The sequence below is a fragment of the Castor canadensis genome, chromosome 8, assembly GCF_047511655.1.
Source record: "Castor canadensis chromosome 8, mCasCan1.hap1v2, whole genome shotgun sequence".
Classification (NCBI taxonomy): Eukaryota; Metazoa; Chordata; class Mammalia; order Rodentia; family Castoridae; genus Castor; species Castor canadensis.
In genome coordinates, this window is record NC_133393.1 from 112,614,210 (window position 1) to 112,631,987 (window position 17,778).

A 17,778-nucleotide genomic window follows, 5' to 3' on the forward strand; every position below is an offset into this window, starting at 1 on the left:
CTAATGTAGTGTTGCTTAGAAACTTTGTATGGACTTCCCTATGCCATTTCTCTGCAAAAAAAAAAAAAAAAAAGCCCAAAAGAAAGAAAAAAGAAAAAGAACCATGCATAAAAATAAAAATATAGAAAAGCTTTCACACCATCCCAAAACCTAGCCTTACTTTTTTCTAAATTGAGTTATCATTAAATTGTTAATGTGAAAATTCATTCCAAATATAAAAGTAAAATATGTTAAATACAAAAATATAAAATAAGATGTCCCCCTTTTTAATTAGTTTCTGTATTCACAGATAAGTGTTATTCATTGCTAGAATGAGAAAACTCTCACCACCGATTCTATTCCTAGTTGAATGCTTGAAGTATTGAGAAATTATATACAAAAAATAAGTCAATGGGAAAAGAAGGTGTTTTATTACAGTAATGTGACAGAATTCTTCACAGTCTTTCCAAGTTTTCTAACAAACATCACACAGTAATCAATTACCAAATTTTTAATTATCATCTGATAACTCAGGCCTTCAACTTTTATGAAAGTGAAGAATTTAAAAGTTTGAAAACTCATTTCACAAAGATCAACACCAATATTTGGAATGTTCTCTGTGGCATGGCAGTATAATAATGCATCCTTGGAAGAGGAAAGATGAGTGAGGATTATACTTTTCTCCTGGAAGATGAGAGAAAACATAAGGACTGTTATGAAAAGAAAAATGTCCATAAATTAGTATTTAAGAACTTGACTCTTGTAACATTAACCACACCTTCCCTTAACTCCAAAGGTATGAAAAGTATATGGTAGAAATTGAGAGACTGAGAAATAGAAGAGATTGCCTAAGCAGAGAATGTGCATAAGGTTCAAGAACTGAGAACTCACAACATTGAGTACCTGGGTAAATCTCAGATATGAATGTGGCCCTTGAACCTTAAGGCATTTACAGGGTACACTAAAGTTGTCTTATTTTTCTATCAATATTCATAAATCTACTTCTCATTTGTTATAAATCTTTTCTCCTAAAAGTCTAAAGAGTCTTACCTGTTCCCTTAAATGTATAGGTATAGCTATAGGTATATAAAAATGGATTCTACTTTAAGAATTCTTACTTGGAATTTATTTTTATAGATGTCCTCAGGAAGCTTATACAATTCTTAATTTTATTTTTACTCATTTCCCTTTAAATAACTACTTATATTTTATTTTGTTTTATAAAGTAGACAGTTTATATCTTAATTTTAAAGTTTCCATGATTTTCTTTCATGTTTAAAAACTTTGTAGTACTATTTTACTAGTACCTAATATTGTTTTTACAAGTCAGGCTTATGTTTTTCTTTCTCTCTTACTGACCTCTGACATACAAACTTGTACTTTTCATCAGAATATGAGAAATTATTGAATTTTTAATTTCTACAGGTTTAGGAAGGAATCTGTAAAAAAAAAAATCAGATATATTCTCAGTGGGTTATGTCAGGTAGCTTAAAACTAAGCTGTCTTTTTAGCCATTCATAGTTTCTTTGCCTGTAAAACAGTACAATACCTTACATTGATTCTGTTTGGCTAATCTTTATCTCACACTTTACAGTGTGGGGCACTTCTTATGAAGAACTTCATGCTTCCTTCTGTTTATACTCTGTGTGTGAAAATTCTACTCCAAACACCCCTCGATACAGGCCCACTGAAGGGAAGGAAAAAAATACAGTGAATAATTTATTGAATACTTGTAATGCAGATTTTAAAGCACTTTCAGCTAGCTTTCCAGTGCCAAACTTGGTGCATACTTATTGTTTTGTCTCTTTGAATTATATGCTTAAAGAAAGAAGAAGACAATTACCTTCTTTCTTTTGCTGTTCTCTCCTAAGAATTTTATATTTCAGTAGTTGTGGCTGGTCATGTTGTTGTGAAGTATTGCTTCACAACTTAGAACATGACCATGAGTTAATAAAAGCAGGAAGTGTTATGGAAACCTCTGCCCTTCACAAGTATCATTAAAATTTTCATCTTAACTCACACTTTATTATCACTTTATCCCTCTATAGTCTCTATGGCTAAGAAGCAAAATCTTTAACCTTTTGCATCTCTCTTTATGAAAGTTGTAGTGTTGCAGGGTCAGATTCCCAAGTCTATATTTGAGCAACAGGAAAAGTGGTTAAAAGTCAACTTGATTTCTAAAATAAAGTATTTTTGCATATTTTCTCATAAGTATATTTATATTAACCAGTAATAATTAAAACCTTTGCAGTACTTGATGTAGTTATCAAATATATTCTGTATGACAGCCATATTCTAAGCATCGTACTTAAAGTTATGAGGAATTTAATGATGAACTAAACATGGATCTGGTCTTGCTGTCCAATGAGGTTGACCAAGGTACTAATCATATGCCATACAAATAATGTGATGATTTTAATTTTGATGAGAACCCAAATGGAAGCTATAGGGCTGGGGATGTAGCTCAGTGGAAGAGCACTCGCCTAGCATGTGTGAGACCCTGGGTTCGATCCCCAGTACCACAAAAACAAACCAATCCAAATGGAAGCTGTATATGAAAAGGATGATGTTACTTGTTGGTGAGGGTGACTTACTTGCAGAACTGCAGCTGATCTGAGTTCTGAGGAAAGACATATTCACTAGGATAAGAAGGAAAAGCGTTTAAGTAAAAACAATGGTGTGTAAATATGGTCTTCCTCCTCAATATCCTTTTGCAAGATTAGATTCTTCAGATTTTCACAATGTTTAGCTGATTGAGCAGAATCTATACTGACATAAGAACATTCTCTAAAAGTTTTATAAGATCATTTTTTCAGTTAATCTGTTTGTTTTGGTTTGATTTGCTGAGAGAAGCAAAAATCTCAGCTGATTATGCTCCTTCATGAAAGCTTTAGTGGGTTCTTTTTTAAGATTAGAGTACATTACCTAACAACCATTTTATAAATTTTGTAGATAGAAGAAAAATAGTACATGGAATATAGTTAGTGTGGAATATACTAAGTATGCTATTGTGAATTACTTCCTCAAGCTGGGAATCTTTTTCATTAACTGTGACCACTACCTGACTTACCCGTGCGTAAGCATAGGTTTTGTGTATTAAGATTACTTTAATAAATTGGTGACACCAAAACATAGAGGAGGATTTTAAAATCTTCTATTCCCTAAGCTTTTCTGGAAGCACATAAAAGTACCACTTTTATCTGTTTTTTTGGAAAATTTAATACATGCTAACTTAGTTTAGTTTATCATGGGATAAATATTTGACTGAACAACCTATTCAAGGGACTAACTAATCTGCTTGTATTTTTAACTTATTTTTTAGGGAAGCAGGAACTTTAATTACCTCTAATATAATGACTGCAAGTGCATATTTCTATTTGTTTTTTATAGTCACATTTAGCTTTTAATCTAAATGCATTAATAATTTTATATTATAATTTAAAATGCAGAAATGATCATACACCTGTTTTCCTTCTTCCAGGACATTGGGCTTTTTCCTAACATTTTACTTTTTAATTAGATTATTAACCATGTATAGCACTAAATATTGAATAGCATTTTTCAAGGTATTTTAGTTTTTTACAGAAGTATGTGTTTAAAGGTTATTTAATAAGTTTTTTCTTTACAATATAATTGGTTTTCTCCCATTTCTGCCAACAGTAATTTTCATATTGTGCTAATATTACTTACCTAATGTTATACTGATTTGGAGCATAATACTGTTGAACTTTAGTGCCATCTATCAAGAGGTATATCTGTTGATTAATTATATAATAGCCTTATTTAAATAGCCTGCTTATTGCAAACAATTACAGGGTGAATATACATTTACATGGGAAATTCATGGAGCAATGCTGATTAAACTCATAATACTCATCACTTTTATTAAAGCTAAATAGCCAAACAATATTTGTAGTTTCCAAAACATTATTTTTTCTTGACAGTGGAAAGATTATATATTTGGATACCTTGAGTATAAGGTTAATTACAATGACTGTCAACCACTATAACAAAAAGATTAAAACTACATTTCACCAATTCCTAAGAAGCGCCCCTTAACACCACCAAGATTTCCATTTTGTTTAAGTTTCACTCTTTGCAATTAAGACCTAGAACTAAATCTATCTATATAATTTACTCTATCTCAAAGCAAAAAAATAAAAATTCATGTTAGTTTTCCTTCCATTGATTGCATAACATTTACTTAACATGGCGATAATTATGATAAAATGGTTAAGTGTCAGGTATTGTTCTTCATGTATCTTAGAATATATGAAGGGTGATAAGTTAAAAGTTTGGTGGCTTCTAGTTTCCTGGCAACAGGAGCATTAAAAGCACATATACATACTGTCATGGGTTGGACAGTGACCTATAAAGTTGCCTCTAAATCCTAAACCCTTCATACTCATGTTTGTGAGTATGAACTTCTTTAGAAATAAGATCTTTGAGGATGTAGTTAAGGATCTCAAGATGAAATAATCCTGGATTTAGAGAGATTCCTGAAATCCAATGATGAGTATCCTTATAAGACACAGCAAAGAAGTCATGGTGATACAGGGGCTAAATTATGTAAAAACAGACATTGTGTTTGGACAGATTTATCTATAATCAAGGAACTCTGAAGATTTCTGGAGCCACCAGGTTAGGGGAGAGGCATGGAAAGAATTCTCCCTCAGAAACTCCAGAAGGAAGTAACCGTGCTTAATTTTAGACATCTGGCATCAGGTCTGCAAGAGAATAAATTTCTGTTTTCAGCCACTAAGATTATTGTATGGTAATTTGCTATGGCAACCCTAGGGAACTAACACATATACCCTCAGTGTCTGCTTTATATCCAAAATTTGATTTATATCCAATATCCTTTAGTATTTTTCTTTGGTAGAATATCAAGAAAATATTACAAGTTAAACTCTTAACTATAACCTCATCCTACTTTTACTTCTTAAGGCTTTCATGAAAGAATGAGGAGCAAAAAAATATCAAGTAGGCAGTTCCTTACTGTTATTCATAAAATTTAGACAATTTATTATCATCAGCTGTCATCACCATATGGTTTTTAATTGTGTAGGAGGAAAAAACACAGGGGTGAACCATGGTATAAAGACAAAATAATATGTAATTCACAACAACAAAACCCATTTATTTTCCAGATTCCTTCACTAAGTAGTTTCTTTTATTTCCTTTCTAATTGCAAGAAATTCTTCATATACTTAAAAATTAAAATAGAAAAATATTGAGGTGACTTCTACTTAATTTATACATATAAATAAAACTTGCTTATTTCATCCTGAAATATAAAACACAACTACTGAAGTGTATATATTTTCTCATTGTTTTAGTCACATGCAATGCTTTACTCAGTACCTGCCAGTTACATGTGTCTATGCTTACTTACGTTTCAAATATTTCAATTATTCCACAAATTAATGAACTCATGTATTTTCCCCAGTTATATCATCTCCCAATTCAAAATGTGTTTTTTGTTTACTTTATAATTTTTCATCCACCTGCACAATTCTTTCTCCAGAGTTGAGGTTATCTTGTTTTCAATAGTTTTATTTTACCTCTTATAACAGAGCTAAATTCTTCCTAACTATTTAATTATATCATTCCTTATTCCTTAAAACACACATATATTTTAAATGATGTGTTTTACAACTTTTTCACATGAAAAGATAACAGGTCAATTTCAGTGAGGCCATACAGTATCTGAGATTTGTTGTGTGTAATACCCTTCTAATTTAAAAAGTACAGCATTGTACTAAATCTATTGGTTAAAACTATGAAAATCTGAAATTATACTTTGAACAATTTATATATATGCATATATACACACAAACAAGTAGTCACATTTGCCTTGGCCAAAATAAAATCTATTTTTGAGTAGGGACCTTTCAAGTAAGAAAAATGTATTACTCATCTGGTTCTCCTGACAGATTAGAGGTTATGACAAAAATTAAATTATGATAATTCTCCCCAGGCTGAGAATCAGGCTTGTTAACCTCAGTGACCTTGACAGTGCATTGGAGCTGAAGGTAAACTGCATTTTCACCAATCCCTCACATTTATAGAAGTCCTGATTTGATGGATACAGTAAATCTGTGTAATTTCCCCCTTTGTGTGAAGAATACAAAAGATGATGACTATTGCTATAAATTATTCTTAGGCAACCAATGTTTTTTTGTTGAGGTAAAGCCTAATATAACTCAGTGGATTTTTGCATAAATACTCAGACCTGAGTGATAATGTAAATAACAGTGCTTATGTTCTTGCTGTTGTAACTGATGTGTCATTCAGATCATTGATCTTTCATCTTACCAGTTAAAGTACTGATTCCTAATTATTGTGATCCAGGCAACATCATTATTTATTTGATATATGAAGACTTCATATTACAGCAAACATTTAGATTTACAATGCCCTGACTGGAGCTGAGTGAAGAAGAAACTAAAGCAGATACCTTAAGAGCAACTGAGGCCAATAGGAAAAGGGGAACAGGTACTAGAGAAAAGGTTAGATCAAAAAGAATTAACCTAGAAGGTAACACCCACGCACAGGAAATCAATGTGAGTCAATGCCCTGTATAGCTATCCTTATCTCAACCAGCAAAAACCCTTGCTCCTTCCTGTTATTGCTTATACTCTCTCTACAACAAAATTAGAGATAAGGGCAAAATAGTTTCTGCTGGGTATTGACGGGGGTGGGGGGGGGAGGGAGGGGGCGGAGTGGGTGGGAAGGGAGGGGGTGGGGGCAGGGGGGAGAAATGAACCAAGCCTTGTATGCACATATGAATAATAAAAGAAAAAAAAAAAAGAAGAAACCACATATTCAATTAAGATAGAGCAGATGTATTGAAAAGCCATGGATAATAGGTAGGTGATTATCAGGAAAGAATTTACCTCATTTTTAACACAACCATTTATAAGTAGAGCAATTTATCAGTCATTTCACAACTTCTACTACAACAGTACACCTCTTAAGTTTTAAATTCTGTTAGTTCTTACAGCTATTTATATTATCAGCCTGATGCTTACTATTTTAGAGTGAGTCACCAGAGAAATCTTAATTTTTCTGCTTTTGTCACAAGCATTTCTTGAGCTCTTATGGGTGATTGATTTTTGATGTATTTATTCCGAGGGTTCTAAGTTGTGAAATATTTAAATATTCTTGTTCTAAACTTTGCAGTAGGATGAGTTTAAAATCCAGACCAAAGAAAATTTGAAAGCATGCCATAAATTCTCCTTCAATTATTGACTTTGTTTTCACTGTACCATTTTGTAGGTCTTTTTCTTGTCTGTGTCACCCACTGAGTATTTCAGCCTCTCTGTACATTTCTCACTTGTGGGCTTTCTGTCTTTTCTACTTTTTCTTTGATGTGTTCTGTTTGTCTTCTTTTTAGTGTTGTCTGGGTCACTTTGCTTCTTACATTTTTTTGCTTTAGCAATTATGTTTGATAAAGTGGTCATGTACCCAGACACTTAGCCCTCATCTTTCTCTCCCTGACCACCAGCTGCATGGCTGCTAGAAATAATACCACTACATATACAGAACTTAGATATTTAAAAAACAACTTCATATGCACTGTTTCCATGTAAATTGAATGTCTCTTTCAAAGTAAAGTCACTCTAATTTTAAAAACCAGTTAAAAGGAGATCAATCATCTGGGATCCTTATAGATCTGGGTGTATGATCTTTAGATATACCCAGGATGTGAAGAGTTAAAACCGTACCACCAACAGCAATTCTTTTTCTTTACATATAGAAAAAATAGCCTATGGTACTTTGAAATGTGCAAAATTAAAATTTCCAAGAAGTATCGAACATCATTTCAGAACACATCCAAAAAGTTTTAAATATATTTGTTCTGTTCACCACCAGATTTCTCCCATCACTGTTCTTTGAGGTACAAAGGGCAGACTGTTTTTGAACTGTCTTTTCTTTTGTTCGGAGGTTTTTGTATTCTTTTGTGTTATAACTTAAGGTCCAGTGAGAATGAGTAATGCTAGGCCCAAGTAAGAGAACTCTTCAGAAACAGAGCCGCTGTCGCTGTGGCATGAAAGGTGCCTCACTAATGGTATTGGCATTGCTGCCTAGTGACCTTTCCACAGGTCACTGGCTGCACATTTCACATGGGATTCTGTCTTCTCTTTGCTTGGAGTATTGTAAAAACTCCTAGAAACAATGTTCCTTCTGGGTGCCAGCATTGTTATATCTAACTTGGGGCATACTATTTGATTGAGAAGCATACCAGGAAAGTTAAGTCAGATTATACAAGTGAGTTTTATTATATACCTTGAACTTGAGATATATTGTAAGTCATGATTTTAAATAAATCATTCAATTTTGGTTAGATCATTTAAAATTTTTATGCTGCTTTTAAAACAATACCATTACTCATTTGAGAAAGACAGGAATATTGCTTGCTAATTCATTCTAATGATAATAGTAATAAAAATAATGAGGAGGAGGAGCATTATACTTCTTCCATTTTGGGACAATTGTCTGTGTCCCCAGCATTGGACTGTACACACCACAGAGATAAAACCCACAATGAGCCCTTAAAGCAGGTACTATGCCAAGCACTGAACAAAAATTATTGCATTTAATCATAATAGCAGCTCTATAAAGAATTATTATCCCCATTTTCAAGATGAGTAAATTGACTCTTAGGTGCAAAGTCACTAATTTCCTGTAAATAGCTTTAAAATTTTATTCTAGAATAGTTGCAGACAAGAGACTGAAGACTAGAGTTAGGAATGGAGATAGAGAACTCCGTGAATAAGGTCACTCTTTGTAAGTGAGCTTATTTTTTAGTGTGATTCTTTCAAGTTGTGGATTGTCCTGGAAGAAGGAAGAGTGCAAGCATATTTTAGGCAGAACATCATGTAGAATGCTGGAAAGGAAGCCTGAATCAAAGCTTTTAATTTTTAGTTGTGATAGGCAAGTGAGATTTCAAATGAATCAATTAATTGTACATTAATTAAAATTAATTAAAGATTAGCCTCCATTCTACATCAATGGCATGAGTAGTACACTAGAAAGAAGAGGGGCTCTTAAAGTGGCTAGTTATTTGAGCAATATTTTTCATTGTCTGAAAATAATTAAATCCACATTTAATTGTAGTGTTAATACAATCACTAATGAAAATAATCTGGTATGAACAGAGAAAGAATGGACTTTAGAACTCATGTAATTTAGTCCTATCCAATTAGGATGAAAAATGAAGTCAAAGCAATGACCTTGACTTGCCCAGACCAAGAAGTAGTTATTGTCCAAAGTAATTCAACTGAGAGACTGTTTAGAAATAGATCCATTTTTTGATTTAATTATCAAAATTTATATCTTAAAACAGTGTGTTTTTTCTTCAGCAAGTATATATTTTCTCTGGAAAACTTAAATTTATTTTAAACATATCATCAGAATCATTCCTGCAAATATAAAAAATTCTATACATTGCATAGATTTTATTCTAATAACATCAATTTTATCTTTACAAATGTAATTATAAATTTTATTTTCAAAGTAAGAGTAAAAGTAATTTAATCATTAAACTTGAAATATATGAGTTAATAAAAAGACTAGCTACTTACAATGCCTAGACCTTGAGCAAATGTTAATATTCTCATTTATACTTTTAGTCATTTTTCCCCTAAGAACATGCAATGCATTTTATTTTTTAAACTTAACACAACCCTACCATACATATTATAATATAATTGAAATAATATAAATTTATATGTATATTATATTATGCATTTAGTAATATACTTTATCATATTAGTAAATATTGACCTATGTTGCTCTTTGCAGTGTCCACTTGTATCATAACTTCAACTAATATCTTATTGTTGATATTTTGGATGAGTCCAGGATTTTTTAACCTTAAAAGGTAATATAGAAATAAAAACTTTCATAACAAAGTCTTTGCAAGTTTTCTTATTATCTTAGTTTATCAATCCACTTCACAATTTTCATTTATTTCCTGAAGTGCCAACTTACTATAATTTAGTCTCATTCTACTAAAGTTATGGACTGAAGGTTTGTGTTCCCCCCAAATTCATATGTTGACATTCTTATCCCTAATTCGATAATATTAAGAGGTGTGGGTTTGGGAAAGTAATTATATCATGAGAATGGAACCCTCATAAATTGAATTAATGCTTTTATTTAAAAAAATAATCTCAGATAGCTCTGTAGCCTTCCTTGTGCATGTGAGGATAAAATGAGAGGTCAGCACTCTGTGCCTTGTGCTCCTAAGAGGACCCTAACCAGAACCTGTCCTTGCTGGCACCCATCACAGACTTCAGCCATCAGAACTGTGAGAAATTCTGTTGTTCATAAGCCACCCAGTCTATGATACTTTGTTAGAGCAGTCCCCCCTAAGACAAACATCATTATTTTTAACTCAGTTTAAAAAAAGAATTTCTGAAAGATGCATATCTTTATCTTTCTACCTACTTAATTTTTAACCATCTACCCCCAAAACATTTAGTTTTCAAGCACTTGCTCCTAGCAAGACAAAAAGTTAAAAATACCACTGAAACTTGAAAATAAATTATTTTATAATGATATACTGAAGTTCTATACTTCTATGCTTTCAAAATTTTATTATATAAATGAACTCTGTCATAATCTTATTTAAAATGAGAATGGAATAAAACCCATAGTACAAGTTACAACTAATTAGGTAATAATTCCTGCAATGTTACTACCCTAAGAAAAATAAAGGCATTTCATTTTGCTTACACATTACCCCATCCATCTTATATGAGAATAGTTATAAGCAACTAGCTCACTGTCCATGTATGAATACCATACCTAGAGGAAAAAAAAACATATACAGCTTTCCTTCCCAGATTATAAAATTCCATTAAAAGATTTACTTCTGAGACAGCAGTTAAAAAGAAGTGAGCATGGGGATATTCACATCTTCATAAACAATTTTCATGTTTGCTAGGAGGGGCCCTCTCCCTGTAATCCTGATACAGAGTGTCTCATAGGACTCATTTGCACTGTTCATAACTATGGGTTCTGTGGGTTTCTTAGCTCATGCTTTACAAACAAATGAGCTTTTCCATTTGTTTCTAATGACTTTGGTTTATACAAAGAAATCTTAAACTGTCCCCAGAGCAATCATTTTGCTAAAATGTTATTAGAACATTTTTACAAATTTAGCAACAAAAGGGGATTTCATTAACAGTAGAAGTCACTGGGAATTCAGGCCCCTTGGCATATTCAATGCTTACCAATCTTGTTTTATTTTCAGTGATGAGTAAACATAATCTTGTGAACTATACATGGATTCTTTATCTGTTGGATGGGTATGGAAGATGAGGAACTGGTGAGGTGGGCATCAGCCAGAAAAAGCATAGTATAGTATAGTATACTTAGGCTAATAAGTTATATCTTTGCTTTCTAAGTTGCAAAATGAACCTATGCAATTATACTTCCTAGTTTCTGCTAATAGAGCCATCTTTTTTTCCCTGAGATGTGGGGAATTTGTACCTGAGACTGGGTATTATTTTTTCAATGTACCATCAACAGATTTCAGATTATATATGTAAACATATGTGTGGTTCATTTTCATAGTAATCAAGTTTAATACATCTGCTATGCATAAAGGGATGATTGCTGACAAGACTGAAATTTGGCCTGCTGTCCGTATAAAGCACACCCAAATTATGCAGTCCTTCTCCTGGTTTGCACCAGTAGGTACAGATGCAGAACCTTCTATTGTAGGCAGCTTTGCCTTCTAAGGCCTGGCTAGAATACTTATGTTAGCTTTCTTGGGGGTGTTGGTCATCTTATCCAAAACTTTATTTCTGGATGTCACTTCAAGATTTCTTCTCATTGCTCTGTGTAAATCCAGCTTGCTGTATAGTAGCTCTTTAGATATACTGCTAACCTCTGTCTTTTTTCAGTCACCTAGAGGCTGTGTTTTAACAAGTATCATCTCAGTGCTGGTGAATATGACGAATACTTACTGTTGGAAATCTGGTCTTGCTGGCATCAAATATTTCTCAGAGATAGAATACTACTTTTTCTTAACTTAAAAAAGTAATTTAAAAAGAGGTTAGAGGTGATATGTGTGGCCAGCTTAACTATTAGAGAATTATATATTAGATACATTGGTATTATTCTGCAGTGCAATTAGTTAGGCCCAGGACTTGACAATGCTATTATCTTAAAGGATTTACTAGTCTTTAAAAAAAATGTTTTATTACCATGTATAAGTTGTACAGGTGGGGTTAAATGTGACATTTCTATATAAATATTCATAATGTATCTTGGCTAGATTGACCTCCTCCCCCATCATTCTCCATACTCATCTTGAAGTAATGTCAACAAGATCATGGAGTAGGAAGTTCTGGACCTTCTTTCTCAGCCTCCTAAATACACTTATTCTTAACAGTTCATTGTAACATTTCCTTTTTGAGCCATCCAGAAACTAACAATTAGATGAAAAGGAACTGATCAGACAATGGAGAAATTCAGGATGGATATTCACCAGAATCTCTGCCCTCTGGCATAACAGCATATGACCAGGAAGAGATCCCCTAGGTCCAGCTTCTCTGAGGGAAGAAAAGAAGGCTAGTTTAAGTACTCAGCATCCCAGTTTTTCCTAAGAGGCTCCCAAACAAATGGCTCTATCTTGCCTCATCTGTAGCGTTAATGGGTCTGACACAGTCTATCCATCTGTCAGACAATAGAGATGACAACTTCAGCTCTGAATTCCATAGATTATCCTTTTATTCCATATGGAGTGAGCAATCAGAAATCCTATCTACCTCCAAAGATAGAGATGTGACCCAAGTATTTAATCCTCTACCTTCTCCCAGACTGTCCAAAGAGCTAGCATCTGTTTTATCAGTATTGAAGCTCTGCCTGGTTTGGCACAGTTAAGCCCCCTACAGGAGGACAGAGACAGTGGTTTTTTATAAAAGAAGTAGCAATAGATCTTCCCTATTACTGTGCACAGAGAAAATGTTAGCATTCTCCTGGGCAGAGTAAGAGTTGATCTTTGCATGCAATGTCCCAATTTCTCTAGGGATTCCCTTACTTACCAGACTTGAAGTTCTGATGGGTCTGATGCAATCTAGTCACCTAAGGGAGAACAGAGACAGTGGTTTGGACTGTTAGACACCATGATGCCTCTCTTAGCTCAGCACAGAGTAGGCACAGTTCTCTGCTTCTCTCTGGGAAGGGAAATGGTTAGGAGAGGACCCAAGAATCTCCAGTCAGATTGATTTGTGTGTGGGGTTTCTCCTGTTTGAGGCTCGTGTGTGAACTGGAAGAAGGGCCTGATATGCAGACATCCACATGAATAGTAAAGAAAAATGAAGAATTAGACAAAGATGTTCCAAACAATGGAATAAATCTGCAGAAACTGACCTCAATGTTGCAGAGTTACATGACTTACCTGACAAAGAATGCAGAATGACTATTATAAAAATGCCCATGGAAGCTGAAAGAAAAATGTGAGAACAAAGTGAGAATTTTAACAGAGATAAAAATAGTTACAAAATACCAGACAGATCATGGACCTGCAGAACACAGTAAAGGAACTAAACTGTTCACCAGAGGGGTTCAACAGTAAGCCAGTAATGCAGAGAGTCAGCAAACTCAAAGACAAATCACTGGAGACAATTCAGTTAGAGGAGAAAAGTCTTAAAGGAGTAAAAAGGAGTAAAGCTTGAGGGACGTATAGAATAACATTAAACAGACCAATATAAATATTATGGAAGTCCAAGAAGTAGCAAGTTGAGAGAAAGGACAGAATGCTCTCTCAAAGATACCAATGATCAAAAATTCCTAAATCTGTGGGAAGAAATTGACATCCAGATACAAGACCCCAGGGACGCCAAATAAGATGGTGAAAAAGAAATTGTCATTAGTTATTTCTAAGCTGAGAAAACATTAGAAAGACTTTTATGCATAGAATGTTTTCAGATTACGATGTTGTTTTTATATTATAAAATGTCATCACACAGAACAGATCCACTTCTGCTGCAAAGAGAAATTGGTAACACAGAAATTATACAGATATAGACGGTAAAAATAATTCAGATACTGACTAAAGTAAGACATGTAACATAGTAAACAGTTTTGTATGAAAATGCTATTTTCTACCTTTGCTACTCCTTCAGCAAGTGGGGCTTTGGACTGGCCAAACCATTTATTCATACACAGCTCAGTATCAGCCAACAGCAGCTACTGGGGAGCAAATGTATGGACTTTTGCAAGTCATTATAGTATGTGGTACTCAAAAACTTTCCAATGAGCGTAGTTTAATATCTGTTGCTTCACTGTTTCTTCTTTTCTATATTTCTGTATGTCTTCCCTACTTGAAACTACCAATAGAGAAGACTGGTTCTGTGGGTAATGGCAAATCTAACTCTGTCCTCATCCTCTCTCTGGTACATTGATAGCTTGAAAAATTTATCTTGGAAAGTGACTGCTACTAACATGTCTGATCGGAAAAAAATTCATTAATTGATGATTTAGTGATTTCAGTGGATATTTTATTGTTTTCTCTTGAAATTGCTATATCAATCTGTTGTCTAAAGTCATTCAATAATGCAGTGTTGTGCTCTGTATCCTATAATATTTAGAGAAAAAGACTCACCCTTTTTATAGCTGTTGATTCAGAAAAGATTGGTATCCTACTTTTCTTACTGACGTTAATAAAAACTGAGGCACCTCTGTGATCTTATGTTGTATCTACTAGAAGTGAAAAATTTCTTCAAAATTAGTGAAGAGGCATTCCTTAGTGTATTCAGGTATGCCCTGTAGCAAGCCAGTCATAAACAGAAGGAAGGAAAATGTGTCACCAACCCTTGGGAAGGCTTTGTTGGTATTCTCTACAGAAAGGGGGTGCAGGCTAAGATGGCAGATAAGAACAGGATGTAAAATCTTTGATGATTTATTCTGTGTCTGTATTCCTTTTGTTTCTTTAAAAATAAATCAAACAAAATGAACAAAACCTTTGCCTTTTGATTCCATAAAGAAAAGTGATTTTACTTAGCAAAGTAATTTTTCTCTAAATATTTAACTTTTAGAAAAAAAAGCAGAATAGTATTGGTATAGTGTCTTCTGTGAAACATGAATTTTGTGTGATACTTCTTCCAATTCTATACACCTCTACAATGTCCTGTGTGTAGCCCTCTTCTTTCTATTTTTGAAATACTCTTTAACCATACCAGTATTTTAACCACAAGGTTCTAATTCTTTACAAGGCATTACTTATTTCTATTACCCAGAGAAGAGAGTCATTTGAATTATAAATTTTAATAATAGATTAATGATTATTGCAAAAAACAAAAATGTATTTTAAAACTTTAAGTATAGAATATTCCTTTAGAGAAATATTTTTAGAAGTAAGTAAATGTAGAATTTATACTGAAACTTACAGGAATAATACTTAGTAAAAAGAATCACTATGATAGCTGAATTCCAGTGGCTCATGCCTGTAATTTTAGCTACTTGGGAGGCTGATATCAGAAGGGTTGAGGTTCAAAGGCAGCCCAGGAGTGATGGGAGAAAGTTAGCAATATCCCCACTCAACCATTATCTGGGTGTGATGTAATGCACCTGTTATCCTAAGCTGCACTGGGGGCTGAGATCAGGACAATCTAAGCTCCAGGCCAACCCAGGAGAAAAAGTTAGTGAGTTCCCCTCTCAAGGGGAAACAAAACAAAACAAAACTAGGCGTGGTAGCACACAGTAATCTTGGTGTTGGTGGGAAGCATAAAATAGGAGAATTGCAGTCTAAACTGGCATGGGCAGAAAAAGCAAGACCCTATTTCCAAAATAACCACAGCAAAAAGGGCTCAAGGCATGGTTCAATCAGTAGCGCACCTACCTGGCACATGCAAGGCCTTGAGTTCAAACCCAAGTACTGCCAAAAAACCAAGAAAAGAATCGCTATGATAAAGTAGGCTTGAAATTTTATCATTTATGAATAGACAAGCTTAAGTAAATCCACTGCTTCCCAGACTAATATTGCACTTTACAGTCAAATTTTAGAGTATTTTAATATTCATTTTTATAAATGTAGGAAATAGAATTTTCAACTTTTCCATAATTTACTAGTTAGGTTTTGTTATCTGTTTATTATCTTTATTTATAATATTCTAGGTTCCAAAATTTGGAAAGTTGTTTAAGAAAATTACATTCAGAAAAAGTTATCCAGGGGCTGAACGTGGTGGGTCAAACCCGTAATCCTAGCTTCTAAGCAGGTGGTGATCAGGAGGATGGTGACCAGTCAAAAAGTTAGTGAGACTCCCATCTCAGCAACAATTTGTAAAACTACCTTTGCAGGAGTTGTGGATAGGAGGATCATGGCCTGAGGCTGTCTGTCAGGGAAGAAAAAAATACATGAGACTCTATGTCATAAATAACTAAAACAAAAAAGAGCTGAGGGTATGGTTTAAGTGATAAAGTGCCTGCCTGGCAAGCACAAGGCTCTGATTTCAAATTCTAACACAGATCCTCAAAAAGTTATCTAAGTATTTCAAAGAAATTGGTTCTGTTTTATCCAAATTAGTTAATCTTCACCTAGTGCTTTGTTGGGTCATTTTTGAGTTTAAATAGTGGGAGAAAAAAATTTAGATAATAATTATACTAATATTACTGGAAATAGAAAGCACCTCTTTCTTATTCTTTTTTGAAGACTTTGTTATTATTTTGTTTAAATATAATTTCAAAATTTGTTTTCAAAACTTCCTTTAAATAAAAAATTTTTATTTATCCAGTCATTCCTATGTTTGAATATTATTACACTATAGTATTATTCTCTTTCAGGTAAATTTAATTAACAAAATCATCTTTTAAAAAACTGAGTGTAGCAAAGCAACATGTCTTTCTTTTCAATGTAGTAAAGCTTTTAATTGACAGAAAACCACCTTGGGTTGCTTCCCTAGAATTCCACTAAATGTTAGAGACATCGTCTACTGTACAGGAGTGTCACTACTGGATGAGGACGTCTGGGAATTCATTTGGATGAAATTCCACTCCACCACAGCAGTTTCTGAAAAGAAGATCTTATTAGAGGCTTTAACTTGCAGCGATGACAGGAATTTATTAAATAGGTGGGTCAATTAATTTTCTCTTTATTTTTGTAGTGTAATAATTCTCCTTATTTTATTGTCTTATTTTTGTGACTCTACTAGTGAAACTGCTCTGATGCTGTTCTTATTTCCTTGACCATATGGCCATAACTGCAAAGTGTATTTTCCAAAAATTAAGGAAAACTACCATCTTAACATGACTGAGGCCTCTTGACTTAAGAGATAGCTTTGCAACTAATTATCTTATAAAATGTATATATGTGTATAAGAAAATATTTCATTGGAAAAGGAAATGCTATAGAAGAATTTTAAAGGGGAGTTTGTGTTATCAAATTAAAATTGTGATTTCCCCATCCAACAGGTATTTTGAAGTGTTTAATTGATGTATTTAATTAAAATACTATGAATTTGGTCTTCCCCATTTTATAAACAGAAATTGTTCTCATAATAAATTTGTACTGGAAAAGTTTGCATTGGACTATTCTTTTGAAGAATATGATGAACTAGATCATGTAATTTTTAGTAAGAATATAAAAATGTTTAATGATATGACTAAAAATTTCTCCACAATCCTACCCTTAACAGGCTTCTAAATTTGTCACTGAATTCTGAGGTCGTACTGGATCAAGATGCAATTGATGTCATAATCCATGTAGCTCGAAATCCACACGGTCGAGACCTTGCCTGGAAGTTTTTCAGAGATAAATGGAAGATATTAAACACCAGGTAG

At 33.4% G+C, this 17,778-nt stretch overlaps 1 protein-coding gene across 1 annotated transcript in view; it reads left to right on the forward strand.

Annotated features, from left to right (window-relative positions):
* The window catches only part of Trhde (thyrotropin releasing hormone degrading enzyme), a 379,293-nt gene that overhangs the window by 351,994 nt on the left and 9,521 nt on the right, over positions 1-17,778 (forward strand). The window contains exons 16-17 of the mRNA XM_020184854.2: positions 16,902-17,069; positions 17,634-17,774. Coding sequence (XP_020040443.2) covers positions 16,902-17,069; positions 17,634-17,774 — 309 coding nt within the window. The remainder of the gene's footprint in view (positions 1-16,901; positions 17,070-17,633; positions 17,775-17,778) is intronic.